The 15,129-nt window shown below is 43.9% G+C and overlaps 3 protein-coding genes across 3 annotated transcripts in view; 2 read left to right on the forward strand and 1 right to left on the reverse strand.

The window, feature by feature from the left end:
* The window catches only part of LOC310935711 (uncharacterized protein), a gene marked incomplete at its 5' end in the record, with an annotated part of 6,950 nt that extends 833 nt beyond the window's left edge, over positions 1–6,117 (forward strand). The window contains 4 exons of the mRNA XM_083899645.1: positions 1–276; positions 373–495; positions 5,746–5,807; positions 5,982–6,117. The exon at positions 1–276 is cut by the window's left edge and continues 90 nt beyond it. Coding sequence (XP_083755771.1) covers positions 1–276; positions 373–495; positions 5,746–5,807; positions 5,982–6,104 — 584 coding nt within the window. The 3' untranslated portion in view covers positions 6,105–6,117. The remainder of the gene's footprint in view (positions 277–372; positions 496–5,745; positions 5,808–5,981) is intronic.
* On the reverse strand, positions 2,494–4,837 carry LOC310936217 (uncharacterized protein). The gene is made up of 2 exons (XM_083900238.1): positions 4,465–4,837; positions 2,494–3,364 (listed from the first exon to the last, which is right to left on the reverse strand). The coding sequence occupies exons 1-2, from the start codon at positions 4,801–4,803 to the stop codon at positions 2,858–2,860; spliced, it is 846 nt and encodes a 281-aa protein (XP_083756364.1). The 5' UTR covers positions 4,804–4,837; the 3' UTR covers positions 2,494–2,857.
* Positions 6,118–8,980: 2,863 nt separating the features above from the next.
* On the forward strand, positions 8,981–14,382 carry atf6b (activating transcription factor 6 beta). The gene is made up of 16 exons (XM_083899433.1): positions 8,981–9,058; positions 9,185–9,266; positions 9,382–9,444; positions 9,603–9,682; positions 9,761–9,962; positions 10,264–10,428; positions 10,902–11,035; positions 11,506–11,685; positions 11,766–11,848; positions 11,937–12,137; positions 12,387–12,494; positions 12,582–12,681; positions 12,818–12,885; positions 12,977–13,076; positions 13,215–13,299; positions 13,411–14,382. The coding sequence occupies exons 1-16, from the start codon at positions 9,002–9,004 to the stop codon at positions 13,710–13,712; spliced, it is 2,010 nt and encodes a 669-aa protein (XP_083755559.1). The 5' UTR covers positions 8,981–9,001; the 3' UTR covers positions 13,713–14,382.
* The last annotated feature ends 747 nt before the right edge of the window (positions 14,383–15,129 follow it).

Raw genomic sequence — 15,129 nt, forward strand, 5'->3', positions numbered from 1 at the left:
GTAACCTGAGCGTGGGCGTCGACATCACCTGGTGGGCGGTGCCTTCGGGCTCCCGGCAGCTGCAGCGGCTGTTCACATTGGTGGAGAACAAAGTGGGCGTGGCTTTGGTGGAGTTTTACACCAGCGACAGTCGAATGAACGCCAGCAGAGAGGCGGAGTCTGTGGGGGCGTGGCTACAGGTGTCAGAGGTGCGCGAAGAGGACACAGGTGTTTACTTCTGCACCGGCCGCTGTGGAGACTCTGCGTGTTATGACGGACACTTCCTGTTGGTCACAGGTGAGAGCTCCCCCTGCTGCTGGGACAGGGACATCACATCTTTATCTCACATCTGTGTGTGTGTGTGTGTGTGTGTGTGTGTGTGTGTGTCCTCAGGCTCTGATGTGACGTCACTCTCAGGTGAACACAGTCGGCCATGTTGGACCACAGGAGTCTGTGCACTTCCTGCTTCAGTCGTCTTCGTCTTCTTTGTCCTCTTTGGTCTTTACCTGTGGACAGGTGTGTATCTGTGTGTGTGTGTGTGTGTGTGTGTGTGTGTGTGTGTGTGTGTGTGTGTGTGTGTGTGTGTTCTTGTACTTACGGCATACTGAGGACCAGTGAGGGTTTTTAACCAACAAAGTGAGGACATTTAGGCCGGTCCTCACTTTGTTTTCATTGATATCACTTCCTTAGGTAGGTTGCTATAACATGCTATACTCAATTTGTAAAAAAAAATTCAAATTTTGGACATTTTTGTCAAATGTTGGACCAACATTTGTTTGTCCAACATTTTTTTTCAAACTGTTTTCACATTTTTTTTCAAACATTTTTTTAAAAAATTTTGTCAAACACTTTTTTCAATTTTTTTGTCAAACATTTTTTTCAAATTTTTTTTCAAACATTTTTTTCGATTTTTTTGTCAAACATTTTCGTCAAATTTTTTGTCAAACACTTTTTTCAAATTTTGGACCAAACATTTTTTTCAATTTTCTTTGTCAAACATTTTTTTCAAATTTTTTGTCAAACATTTTTTCAAATTTTGGACCAAATTTTTTGTCAAACATTTTTTTCAAATTTTTTGTCAAACATTTTTTTCAAATTCTTTGTCAAACATTTTTTCAAATTTTTTGTCAAACATTTTTTTCAAATTTTGGACCAAACATTTTTTTCAAATTTTGGACCAAACATTTTTTTCAAATTTTGGACCAAACATTTTTTTCAAATTTTGGACCAAACATTTTTTTCAAATTTTGGATCAAACATTTTTTTTCAAATTTTGGACCAAACATTTTTTTCAAAATTTTGGTCAAACATTTTTTTTCAAATTTTGGACCAAACTTTTTTTTCAAATTCTTTGTCAAACACTTTTTCAAATTTTGGACCAAACTTTTTTTTCAAATTCTTTGTCAAACATTTTTTCTAATTTTTTGTCAAACATTTTTTTCAAATTTTTTGTCAAACATTTTTTTCAAATTTTGGACCAAACATTTTTTTCAAATTTTGGACCAAACATTTTTTTCAAATTTTGGACCAAACATTTTTTTCAAAATTTTGGTCAAACATTTTTTTCAAAATTTTGGTCAAACATTTTTTTCAAAATTTTGGTCAAACATTTTTTTCAAAATTTTGGTCAAACATTTTTTTCAAAATTTTGGTCAAACATTTTTTTCAAATTTTGGACCAAACATTTTTTTCAAAATTTGGACCAAACATTTTTTTCAGTGAGGGTTTTTAACCAACAAAGTGAGGACATTTTGGCCGGTCCTCACTTTGTTTTCATTGATATCACTTCCTTAGGTAGGTTGCTATAACATGCTATACTCAATTTGTAAAAAAAAATTCAAATTTTGGACATTTTTGTCAAATGTTGGACCAACATTTGTTTGTCAAACATTTTTTTTCAAACTGTTTTCACATTTTTTTTCAAACATTTTTTTAAAAAATTTTGTCAAACATTTTTTTCAATTTTTTTGTCAAACATTTTTTTCAAATTTTTTTTCAAACATTTTTTTCGATTTTTTTGTCAAACATTTTTTTCAAATTTTGGACCAAACATTTTTTTTCAATTTTCTTTGTCAAACATCTTTTTCAAATTTTTTGTCAAACATTTTTTCAAATTTTGGACCAAATTTTTTGTCAAACATTTTTTTCAAATTTTTTGTCAAACATTTTTTTCAAATTCTTTGTCAAACATTTTTTCAAATTTTTTGTCAAACATCTTTTTCAAATTTTGGACCAAACATTTTTTTCAAATTTTGGACCAGCAGACATGTTATGGTACTGCAACCAGTAGTTCTTTGTAGATGTGATTCATGAAGTACATATTTGTAATTGTGTTGATTTATAAAGTGGAAATGCTGGTCCTCACTTTGTCAGCACTTTTACCTGGTCCTCAGTATGCAGCAAGTACAAGAATGTGTGTGTGTGTGTGTGTGTGTGTGTGTGTGTGTCGGTCAAACAGCAGTAATTCTCAGTAAGAACCACTAGATGGCAGCATGAGTCATTTCCTGTCTTTATTGTGATTAGAATTCGCGTTTCATTGATTTCATCCAACTTTATTATTTTTACACCTTTGACAAAACGTTTCATGTTTATTAATGAACCAAAGAAGAAGAAATCACAGGAAGTTAGTCATTCATCACAGGAAGTGACTCTTTCATCACAGGAAGTGACTCTTTCATCACAGGAAGTTCCTCATTCATCACAGGAAGTGAGCCATTCATCACAGGAAGTTAGTCATTCATCACAGGAAGTGAGCCATTCATCACAGGAAGTTCCTCATTCATCACAGGAAGTTAGTCCTTCATCACAGGAAGTGACTCATTCATCAGAGGAAGTTCCTCAGTCATCAGTGAGTCGTCAGTGTGGGCGTGGCCTGTCTCTACAGCTGTTTCAGGAGCAGGCCGTAGGGTCTCAGTGAGTCCTGGATCAGGACTCTGGTCTGGACCGGGTTAGAACCTTCAGGGACGTAGACCAACCACACGCCGTCTCTCTGACAGTGGATCCTCTTCTGCGGGTTGATGCGGTTCTGAAGGACGACCTTGTACGTCTTCCCGTCCACTTTGGACTTGAATGTCTTACAGTATTTGTCGGCCATCTTGATGTCGGGGGTGGAGTACACGCCTCTGCCCTGAGTGTTCCCGCCGCTCACTGACGCCGCCGCCACCTCCAGGAACCCCGGCTGCTCGTCAGGTTTCCCGCCGTGGGCCAGGATGACGCCGAGGGACCCGTCCATGTTGTGGGCGTGGTATGACACAGGCCACGCCTCTTTTCCCGTCCCCAGCCAGCCGTCGTCTCCGTACATCTGCGTCACTCTCAGGGCGACACGTCTCCACCCACAGGGACGGACGTAACGCTCGCTACCGCGCAGGAACTCTCTGTCTCCATCCTGGATGTCAGGGGTCAAAGGTCAGACACTGATGCTAACATGCTACATGCTAATCACATTTCTCCTGAGGAGCCTGGACACAGAGCTGTGATCTCCTCACTCACCACCAGAGGGCACTGTGCTCTCACTCACTCATTCATTCATTCACTCATTCACTCACTCATTCACTCACTCATTCACTCACTCTCACTCATTCACTCTCTCACTGATTCACTCACTCCTTCACTCAGTCATTCACTCACTCACTCATTCACTCACATTCACTCACTCACTCACTCATTCACTCACTCACATTCACTCACTCACTCACATTCACTCATTCACTCACTCACATTCACTCACTCATTCACTCATTCACTCACTCACATTCACTCACTCACTCACATTCACTCATTCGTTCACTCACTCACTCATTCACTTACATTCACTCATTCACTTACATTAACTCATTCACTCACTCACTCACTCATTCACTTACATTCACTCATTCACTCACTCATTCACTTACATTCACTCACTCACATTCACTCATTCATTCACTCACTCACTCATTCACTTACATTCACTCACTCACTCACTCATTCACTTACATTCATTCACTCACTCACTCACTCATTCACTTACATTCACTCACTCATTCACTCATTCACTTACATTCACTCATTCACTCACTCATTCAATTACATTCACTCATTCACTCACTCACATTCACTCATTCACTCACTCATTCACTCACTCATTCACTCACTTACATTCACTCATTCACTTACATTAACTCATTCACTCACTCACTCACTCACTCATTCACTTACATTCACTCATTCACTCACTCATTCAATTACATTCACTCACTCACATTCACTCATTCACTCACTCATTCACTTACATTCACTCACTCATTCACTCATTCACTTACATTCACTCACTCACTCTCATTCACTCATTCATTCACTCACTCACTCACTCACATTCACTCACTCACATTCACTCATTCACTCACTCACTCTCATTCACTCATTCATTCACTCACTCACTCACTCACATTCACTCACTCACATTCACTCATTCACTCACTCACTCATTCATATTCACCCTCTCACCTTGATGTTGGTGAAGTCATAGTCGTAGTTTGGGTGAAAGAACTCTTTAAAGTTGATCTTCAGAGTTTTCTGGAGACTCTCTTCAGGTCCAGGACTTTGACACAGTGCTGGTGGAGGTCTGTACAGGTCCTGGTCCTGCTCCAGGTCCTGGTCCAGGCTCATGGTGCCCAGACCCGGGTAATCCAGCTCTTTAAAACCCTCCTGTTTGTAAAACTCCTTCAGAGCCACAACATTGACAAAGTCCTGAGGAGTAAAGAGAGACGGTCCAGAGGAGGAGGACACCACGAGACATGAGGACAGACAGGACAGGGCCTCCAGACAGAGGTCAGCCTGAGACATGATGAGAGGACAAGAGGACAGAGAGGACAGAGAGGACAAGAGAGGACAGAAGGCGAGGACAAAATGTCTGTCAGGAAACCGAAGTAGAACAAACAACTCTTTTACTTTCACTTTCATTTAAAGAGACAGTAACACTTTGTTTGAACAGCTGTTGTTGTTGTTCTTAAAGAACCTTCCTGAATCAGACCTGACGTAAACTTACGTAAACTTATGTAAACTTACGTCTGAAAGTCGTTGTGCGTAAATAAAAAGAAAGAAAGTGGGAGGGGCTTATGAAAATGAAAATCAACTCTCGTCAGGTGACGTTTTGTCGTGTTTCACGTACATGAGCTAAAGTTGGTACACATGCTAATCACGTCAGGACGTTCCAAAAAGTGACGACTTTACTGTAAGTCCGACAGGAAGTCGGCCATCTTGGACTGAACGGCCATTTTTGGGCGATTTTGCACCAATGGTATTTTAACAAACTCGTCGTAGAGTTTTTTTGCGATCATCTTCACACTCGGTGAGGTCACTGTGGACCAGTGTTTAGTTCAGGAGCTGAATTTATGTCGCGTGGTGTACGAGATAGGGGGCGCCAAAGTTGGCCAAAATGCTGATTTATTTTTCAAAACACAACAAATCTCTTCCAACTTCGCGATGGAAGGTCCGATCTGAACCAAACTTGCTATGGTTGATGACGGACAGTTGCTGAAGATGTCAAAATATTCCATTTCAAAAACAGCGCCCCCTGGTGACGGCAAACAACATGACCTTCACTGTTTTTGTTGCTGCATGAATCAGGATTGTTGTATCCACCTGAAACAGAGATGATTGTATCTATTGTACGAGTTATTATTGTTATTGTTTATCTCTGTGTCTCCGCCCACTTTGGCACAGACACAAACACAGACCACATCATTGTGTTGTCCTGACTCCGCCCCCTCGTCCTCTGTCCCACAGGTAAATCGTGCATGTGCAGGTGTGACTCGGCGAAAACAAGGTCCACTCCGAGGGTCACAGAGGTCAGTTCTCTTCCTCTTTGACCTTTGACCTCCGAGCCTGTTAGATATTTAAAACTCTGCTGACATAAAAACACGCACTGTGCCTTTAAACAATGTGATTCCACCTGCAGGGGGCGCTACAGTTGAAACTGTCTATGAGGTTAACGTGTCTTTTGTCCGTCTCTGTCCTCTCAGGACGTGTCCCTACATTACTCCAGTCTGAGACACCAGCACAAGCCCCGCCCCTTCAGCCGAGGACAGGGTCACATGATCGCAGACAACGTCCTTTACTCCACGGTGAACGCTCGCAAAAAGTGATCACATGACGTTTTGCTGCTGCCTGCTGGTGACAGAGTGAATGACAGTGAATGATGGTTGATTTAATAATAACAGTGTCTTCAATGACTCCGCCCCTTTTTATTGATTCATTTAGATTTTTGTCTCAATAAAACAACGTAAACATCGGACTCACAAAAAGTATTGTGATTTGCATTTGTGTTTTCTGTTTTTGTGTTTCCGCTTCGAATTCATGTTTTTGTGTTTTTCGATTTGCGTTTGTGTTTTTGACCTCAGGGCCACCGTACGATTCCGTGTGGATGGTGTTTCACTCTCCCTGTTGCGTAAAAACACGTCACGCCCCCCCTCGTTAGCACTAGCATTAGCACTAGCCTTAGCCTCCGCTCTTTCACTCACATTCTCGTCCTTTAACCTTTTTTTTTTTTTCTTCTATTCGAACAAAAACCACCGTTTTACTTTCGTCATGCTCGAATCAACGTGATCTTCTCTCAACCCCCGCCTCCTCCGTGCTTAGCTGTGATTGGCTCCTCCGTGTGTCAATCATACGTGTGCTCGCGCTTCCCTGACGTCGATTGGCTGAAGTCACCTGTCAGTCACAAAATGGCCGCCCCATTGGGCCGAAACATCTTCAAAGCCCCGCCTCCCCCACGAGCAGCAGCTGTGCGCCCCTCCCACTGGCTCTTGTTCCTGTCCATCACGGCGCTCTCCTTTCTCATAGGCTGTTTTCTTGTGAGTGGGCGGGGACTTTCTGGAAAAAGTGAACGTTTCCTTGTTTTGTCAAATGCAAAGCTAAAGGGAGGAAGAAGCGATAAAACGTGTGTTTCTGTGACCGCGAACCGTCTTCAAACATCGCTGTTTGCGTCAGAACACGAAGAATTGAGTTCGCGTTGGAAATTAAAATCGCTGCTTTAGCGAACTCCGCTGCCCGGATGCTAAAGCTAGCTGTCGCTCTGTTAGCCGTTACACGATGAGCGCGGAGCTTCTGTCGGAGCTGGACAGTAGATTCTTCGCCGATAACCTGCTGACCAACGACGACTGGGGTGAGTCAGTGAGTGAGTGAATGAGTGAATTAATGAGTGAATGAATGAGTGAATGAATGAGTGAGTCTTATCCTTAAACCCCAGAAAAACACGGAAATGTCCGCTCCGTGTGAGGCGTGTTTATGTTTGGGATGGTGTGGGTGGTTTGTGAGGACATTTTCCTTCACGAATATCGTGAACAAAACAATCGCGATTCTTTTATTTATATTTATTTATTATTTCCCCCTTCTTTTTATTTTTATTTGAGTCTCGTTTTTCACTCTGTGAATTATAATTATAATAAAGCATCATTTAGAACAGCAGCTCACGATTATCATCACAATCACAATCTGATCATTATTTTGTCTAAACATATTGACCAGGGTCAAAATTCTGAGTGTTTCTTTTTAATCATTGAATAATTCTTAACCTCTTAAATAACGGTAGAATCATCTGTCCTTAGAAAACGTTCAGACGTTATTTTCCACAACATCGTCCCGACATGGTGATCCACGACTACATGGCTCCTCCTCTGTGTGGGCGGAGTCATCATCACTGGTGACGTGTTTCCTTCGCGACTCAAACACAAAGGAGTGACTTTTGTTTTTGGTGAAACCGAATCATTTAAAAGATCTGTTCACTGAACGATTCAGTACTTCAGACTCGAACTGAAATACTAGTGAACGTCTGACACTGAACTGAAATACTAGTGAACGTCTGACACTGAACTGAAATACTAGTGAACGTCTGACACTGAACTGTCATACTAGTGAACGTCTGACACTGAACTGTCATACTAGTGAACGTCTGACACTGAACTGAAATACTAGTGAACGTCTGACACTGAACTGTCATACTAGTGAACGTCTGACACTGAACTGAAATACTAGTGAACGTCTGACACTGAACTGAAATACTAGTGAACGTCTGACACTGAACTAAAATACTAGTGAACGTCTGACTCTGAACTGAAATACTAGTGAACGTCTGACACTGAACTGAAATACTAGTGAACGTCTGACTCTGAACTGAAATACTAGTGAACGTCTGACTCTGAACTGAAATACTAGTGAACGTCTGACTCTGAACTAAAATACTAGTGAACGTCTGACACTGAACTGAAATACTAGTGAACGTCTGACACTGAACTGAAATACAACTGAACTGAAATACTAGTGAACGTCTGACACTGAACTGAAATACTAGTGAACGTCTGACACTGAACTGAAATACTAGTGAACGTCTGATACTGAACTGAAATACTAGTGAACGTCTGACACTGAACTAAAATACTAGTTAACGTCTGACACTGAACTGAAATACTCGTGAACGTCTGACACTGAACTGAAATACTAGTGAATGTCTGACTCTGAACTGAAATACTAGTGAACGTCTGACTCTGAACTAAAATACTAGTTAACGTCTGACACTGAACTGAAATACTAGTGAACGTCTGACTCTGAACTGAAATACTAGTGAACGTCTGACTCTGAACTGAAATACTAGTGAACGTCTGACTCTGAACTAAAATACTAGTTAACGTCTGACACTGAACTGAAATACTAGTGAACATCTGACACTGAACTGTAATACTAGTGAACGTCTGACACTGAACTGAAATACTAGTGAACGTCTGACACTGAACTGAAATACTAGTGAACGTCTGACTCTGAACTGAAATACTAGTGAACGTCTGACTCTGAACTGAAATACTAGTGAACGGTCGTGATTGGGCTCATGATCGTCATCAGACTCCTCTGTTACTCAGAGATTGTGTCGTGGTAAAAACTTGGGCAGTGAAACGTCTTCATTTATTTATCTGTCCTTCTTTATTGACTTTGATGTCTCTGTCCTCTCTGTCCTCTGTCCTCAGATGCCTGTCTGTGTCAGTGTGAGAACATGGAAGAGGGCGAGGATGTCGCAGACTTCACCCGAGGACTGAAATACGACACGTCGGTACGAGGCTGAAACAAAGTGCTGCAGCTCCACTTTCATCATGACTGAAAAAACGCTGTAGCTCTGCCCACATACACACACACACACACACACACTCGGTCTAATCCAGTTATTTATAATTTTCAGTTTGACAACGACCTCGTCCTCACGCTGGATCCAGACAACCCCATGTCGCCATGGCAACACCACAACAACAACCTGCTCACAGGTACAGGTCACACATGGTGACGTGAGAGGAAGTCTTTTATGACACATTTCATGTATATACAGTAAATATATACATATATATACAAATACATAACTGTCTCTGTGTCTCTCTGAAGTGGAGTCTCCGGTGGAGGTCAAAGGTCAGATGTCCTTCACTCGTCCATTACCAGAGGAAATGTGTACGTTTCTCTCTCTATTTTTGTTTGTTTGTTTCATCTGAGGAGAAAAAAAAGAGGTGAATACATGACTGTGTGTGTGTGTGTGTGTGTGTGTGTGTGTGTGTGTGTGTGTGTGTGTGTGTGTGTGTGTGTGTGTGTGTGTGTGTGTGTGTGTGCAGTGCTTCAGGTGAAGGCGGAGCCTCTGTCTCCTGCGTCTTCGCTCGGATCAGACTGCTCTGTGTCTTCACCGGATCCTCAGGTGTGTGTGTGTGTCACAAATTACCCAGAATCCTCTGCTGTGAGTGAATGATGATTCACCACCTTTGTTTGTGGACAGGTCACAGTTAAAGGTGAAAACCCGCCCACTCCCCCCTACATGTATGGCGACATCTTGTCTCCGCCCCTTGGGTCCATGGAGGTAACCGTGGCGACGAGCGCGGTGCCCCCACAACCACAGAAGGCGCTACCTGTGCTAACGCAGACGCCGCTAACCACTCAGATCCCAGCGGTCATCAGTGGATTACAGACCCAGGCTACAGGTGAGCGTTAGCTACAGGTGAGCGTTAGCTATAGTTAGCTACAGGTAAGCTTTTACTAGCCTTGAGCAGGTGATGTAGCTTGAAGTTAAAGTGTGAGATTTGCTGAAAAAGCAGTTGTACTTCCCTTTGTCACCAGTAGGGCGGAGTCATCTTTAACTGGTGACACAATGAGAACTTAAAATAGTGAAGTGAAACCACGGACCCTGAACACAACACGGTGTCACTTGAAGGTTGCGGAGTCTGGATTAAAACACTCTGTCAATGAATGTAACTCTGGCCCCTCCCCCTCTCTGTCCGTCAGTGCTGCCGCTGTCGGCCACGTTAAAGACCGGAACCATCCTCGGGCCCAAACCTCTGATCCAGCCCAGACCCCTGTGTGTCACGTCCTTACCCGTCCCCCAGACCCCAGCACCGGCCAAGACCCTGATCCTGCAGGGGCTCCCCACCCTGGACCAGAACCGACCCGGTGAGAGACCGTCACCATAGAAACCTGTGTTTGTTCTACTGAGGTCATCAGTACTGAGGCTAATGCTACAGCTAACTACAGCAACAGTAGCTAACAGCTTGAACAGAGTTTTGTCGTCATAGTGACGTAGTATCGTAAAGTACTGATGCTGACATCTGTGTTGACTGTAAATATGTAGCTTCTATTTAGTGATGCTAACAGTGTTTTTCAGTAAGTAGCTGTGAGTTAGCGTTAGCTCGCTGTTAGCTTTACTAAATGTCAGCTTTGCTGCCATTTGACATTGAACTTTAGCAAAATGACGCAAACCACTGAGCGCTTGTCGGCCATGACGGCAGGAGAGTAAACAACACAACAGGATGATGTCATAGTATCTGGACAGGTGTGTCCTCTCTGTCTCTGATGTGATGTTGCTATAGTAACCAGTGATGAAGTTGTCTGTCCTCCTCCTCCTCCTCCTCCTCCTCCTCCTCCAGTCCTCCTCACTTCAGCTCCTGCCATCGTTAAGATGGAGCCCGTCTCTCCGAGCATCTCCTCGGCTCCGCCCACCAGCAAACCCATCGTCCCGGCAACCACGACTTTACCTGGAAACAGTGGAGGAGACATCGATGTGAGTCTCTGCTCCTCCTCCTCCTCCTCCTCCTTCTCCTCTTCACTACTTCTGCTTATTGTTCTCTTACGGACTCATGTTCACTTCTGTATCAATGTTATTCATCTACATTTCCTCTACTCTCCTCCTCCTCCATCTTCTTCATCTCCTCCTCCTCCTGCTTCGTCTTCTTCTCCTCCTTCTTCGTCTTCTTCTCCTCCTTCTTCGTCTTCTTCTCCTCCTTCTTCGTCTCCTCCTCCTCCTTCTTCGTCTTCTCCTCCTTCTTCTCCTCCTCCTTCTTCATCTCCTTCTTCTCCTCCTCCTTCTTCGTCTTCTTCTCCTCCTTCTTCGTCTCCTCCTCCTTCTTCTTCTCCTCCTCCTTTGTCTCCTCCTCTCTCCTCCCCACCTCCTCCTCTCTCCTCTCCTCCTCCTCCTCCTCTCCCCACCCCCACCTCCTCCTCCTCTCCTCCCCACCTCCTCCTCCTCCTCAGATGAAGGTGTTGAAGCGTCAGCAGAGGATGATAAAGAACAGAGAGTCAGCGTGTCAGTCGAGGAAGAAGAAGAAGGAGTATCTTCATAACCTGGAGAGTCAGTTGAGAGAAGCTCAGCAGGAGAACGAGAGGCTGCGTCGAGAGAACCAGGAACTGAGGGAGAGACTGGGCGGGAAGGAGGTGTGGCTTAGACACAACATGACTCCGCCCACTCTCTTTGATCTCCTCTGACTCCTCTTTTATTGCTGTGTCATGATCAGGGCGGTGACTCAGCGAGTAACAAGAGAGCGGTGTGTGTCATGGCTCTGCTGCTCTTCATGACCTTCAGCTTTGGTCCTGTCAGGTAACAACAACAACAACAACAACAACAACGTCATGTGACTCTGATGATGATGATGATGATGATGATAATGATGTCTCTGTCTCTGCAGCATCACAGACAGGAAGTTGTCCCCGCCCCCTCAGGACGCCGTGGTGTGGTACACAGGACGACAGCTGCTGGAGATCGAACAGCAGCCGCCGCCGTCGTCGTCACGGCAACCGCAGGAGAGAAGGAGCAGAGAGGAGGAGGAGACTGAGGAGGACGCAGGAGGAGACGCAGAGAGATTCACTGCTGAGTCATACCAGTTCAGGTCAGACCACGCCCCCACACTGTCACATGATCTGAGTCACATGACACATGGTCCTGCAGTGCTGCAACTGTGTGTGTGTGTGTGTGTGTGTGTGTCTGTCTGTCTGTCTGTCTGTCTGTGTGTGTGTGTGTGTGTGTGTGTGTGTGTGTGTGTGTGTGTGTGTGTGTGTGTGTGTGTGTGTGTGTGTGTGTGTGTGTGTGTGTGTGTGTGTGTGTGTGTGTGTGTGTGTGTGTGTGTGTGTGTGTGTAGGAACCTCAGTGATGTCTTCAGTGACGTGAAGGACCTGGTTCTCCAGGACATCGATCGTTTCTTCACGTCTTCAGATTGTCGTCAGTTTAATCGCTCAGAGTCTCTGAGGTCAGTGACGGCCAATCACTGAGCTGCATTCATCTGTCACATGACCATCACTACAGCTGCTGTGTGTGTGTGTGTGTGTGTGTTCAGGTTAGCAGATGAACTCAGAGGTTGGGTTCACCGACATCAGATCGACAGAAAAAAGTCTGGAGGGAAACCAAAGATCGCTAAGAAAGCTAAGATCGCTCAGGTCAGGATAACTCCTCCTCCTCCTCCTCTTCCTCCTCCTCCTCTTGACTTTCATAAATGGGCGGAGCTTTGTGTGTGTGTATTCGTCGACTTAAACCCTGACATGTTGTTGTTGTTGTTGTTGTTGTTGTTTGTAGAAAGCTCAGCTGAGGAAGACAAACTTCTCCAGATATTTACCCATTCAGTCACATCGCTCTATTGAAAGGTAACACACGGGTGTGTGTGTGTGTGTGTGTGTGTGTGTGTGTGTCTGACTGACCCTGACCTTTGACCTTTGACCTTGTCTGTCTCTTCAGTCAGCTGCAGGTCCGTCCTGGGCCTGAGGTCACGTACAGCGACTTCCTGGACGCCATCGACCGCAGAGAGGACACGTTCTACGTGGTCTCCTTCAGACGAGTACGACCCACTGATCAATACTGACAAATATAAATGAAGATAAACAAATACAAACGAATACTAACAAATGTAAACTAATACAAACAAATGTAAATGAATGTAAAGCCTTTAAACGGCGTCCTCTGTCGCCCCCTGCAGGATCACCTGCTGTTACCGGCCATCAGCCACAACAAAACCAGCAGACCCAAAATGTCTCTGGTGATGCCGGCCATGTCCGTCAACGGTGAGTCCTGGCCACGCCCCCTGCTGTGATGTCACACTGTTGCACATAAATATTAAATGATTTATTATCAAAGAGGAATAAACTTTGTCTCATCTTCTTTGTTTCGTGCAGAAAGTCTCTACAACGCGTCTCGCGGCTACGAGATGATGATGCAGGTGGACTGTGAGGTCATGGACACTCGCATCGTCCCCATCAAGTCGTCCGCCGTGCCGCCGTCTCTGCGCGACGCCCCGCCTCCTCCGCCCTCCTCCTCCTCCCACCACAACCATCACCACGGCAACCACACCTCGCTGCGAGGACGCCACCACCACCACCAGCCGACGTCGACGTCCTCGCCGACCGCTCACAGGCCGCCGTTGGGCGCGCGGCGGCGGACGGCCGACTACTTCATCAGCCAATCAGAAGGAGTCTGAGGCCGCGTCGCCACGGAGACCAGGTCTGAGTCGGGATTAGTTCCAGCTTAAAATCTAAATATATATAAATACATTTTAAAAAGTCCTAATAAATAATATATGAAAACACGGCACTGACTCACAGGGCTGACCTTTGACCTTTCATGTGACGTCACCGTCTCTGACAGACGGGGGGCGCTCACGCGTCCACAGACATCGTAATAATTATCGTTACTTTCGCCACTAAAGAAAGATCGCATTCACTCTAGATGATCGTGTTTCTCAACACCAAACCACTTCAGACGAGACGATCCTGGTCTCCTGCCCTCTTGTGGATGGACTTGTGTACTGCATCGTCACGTCTGCGATGAGCGTGAAACCCGTCTCATCTTCACTCTGCGAGTCAGCGCAGCCATCGTCGCTGCTCGGGCGTCCGATGACATCATTCGATGGCATCACTGACAGATTTGCGACGTTAAAAACAAAAACCTGTGGAGGAAACAGACGAGCGACCGTCGTGACCTCTGACCTCCGTCATGACCTCTGACCTCCGTCGTGACCTCTGACCTCCGTCGTGACCTGACGTCCGTCGTGACCTCTGAGCTCCGTCGTGATCTCTGAGCTCCGTCGTGACCTCTGACCTCCGTCGTGACGCAGCGTTTGTCTTTGAACTGTTTTGTTGTTATTTAACGTGGATGTAAAATATCTGACTGTAGATACTTTGTTGTTTTTGTACAGGAAAAATAAAGTTTCCATAATAAAAGAAGACGGTTTCTTTTTTTACTTTGACGTCAGAACACGTTAAAGGTTCATTTCAGCAAAGTTTGGAAACTTTGATTTTTCACTAAAATGTGGAATTGTTCCTTTAACTGATCTGAGTTGATCTAAAAGTCAAATTCTTTATTTCATTTTGATTTTTTTTATGTTTGTTAAAAACTGTGGAAACATTTTTTAAGTTGTTTTTTTTAAACTGTTTAAATTAATGAAAAATAAAGAGTTTGTTTTGATGATGTCACTGTGACGCTAAGAAGAAAATGTCATTTATGTCTATTGTCATCATCATTATTAACATGTTGTTAGTAAAGTAGTAGTTAAATAATATAAAATATGAATCTTTTCTGTTCATCAGCTTTAAAGTCTGATACTTTTTGATACATTTTTGTATTTAAATGGTTTAAATGTTGACCCAAAATTGGACTTAATTTTCAGATATTTTCAGTTTATGAACTCGTCTGTTTTTATCAAATAAAGAGTCAAGTAAATGACGTGAGTGACGATGGATCTTTTTCTTCATGGAAATAAATAAAAACTGTAAATAAGAGTTTGTTTTCTTCATTTGATGAAGACGAAATTAACATAAGTCAACGTTTGTTGGAAAAACCCCGTCGCACCTGGATTAACGAAACAAGGAAGTGGTTCACACTTTGTTTAGTGTGTG

This window comes from Microchirus variegatus (assembly GCF_963457635.1).
Source record: "Microchirus variegatus genome assembly, chromosome: 13".
In the NCBI taxonomy this organism is placed as follows: domain Eukaryota; kingdom Metazoa; phylum Chordata; class Actinopteri; order Pleuronectiformes; family Soleidae; genus Microchirus; species Microchirus variegatus.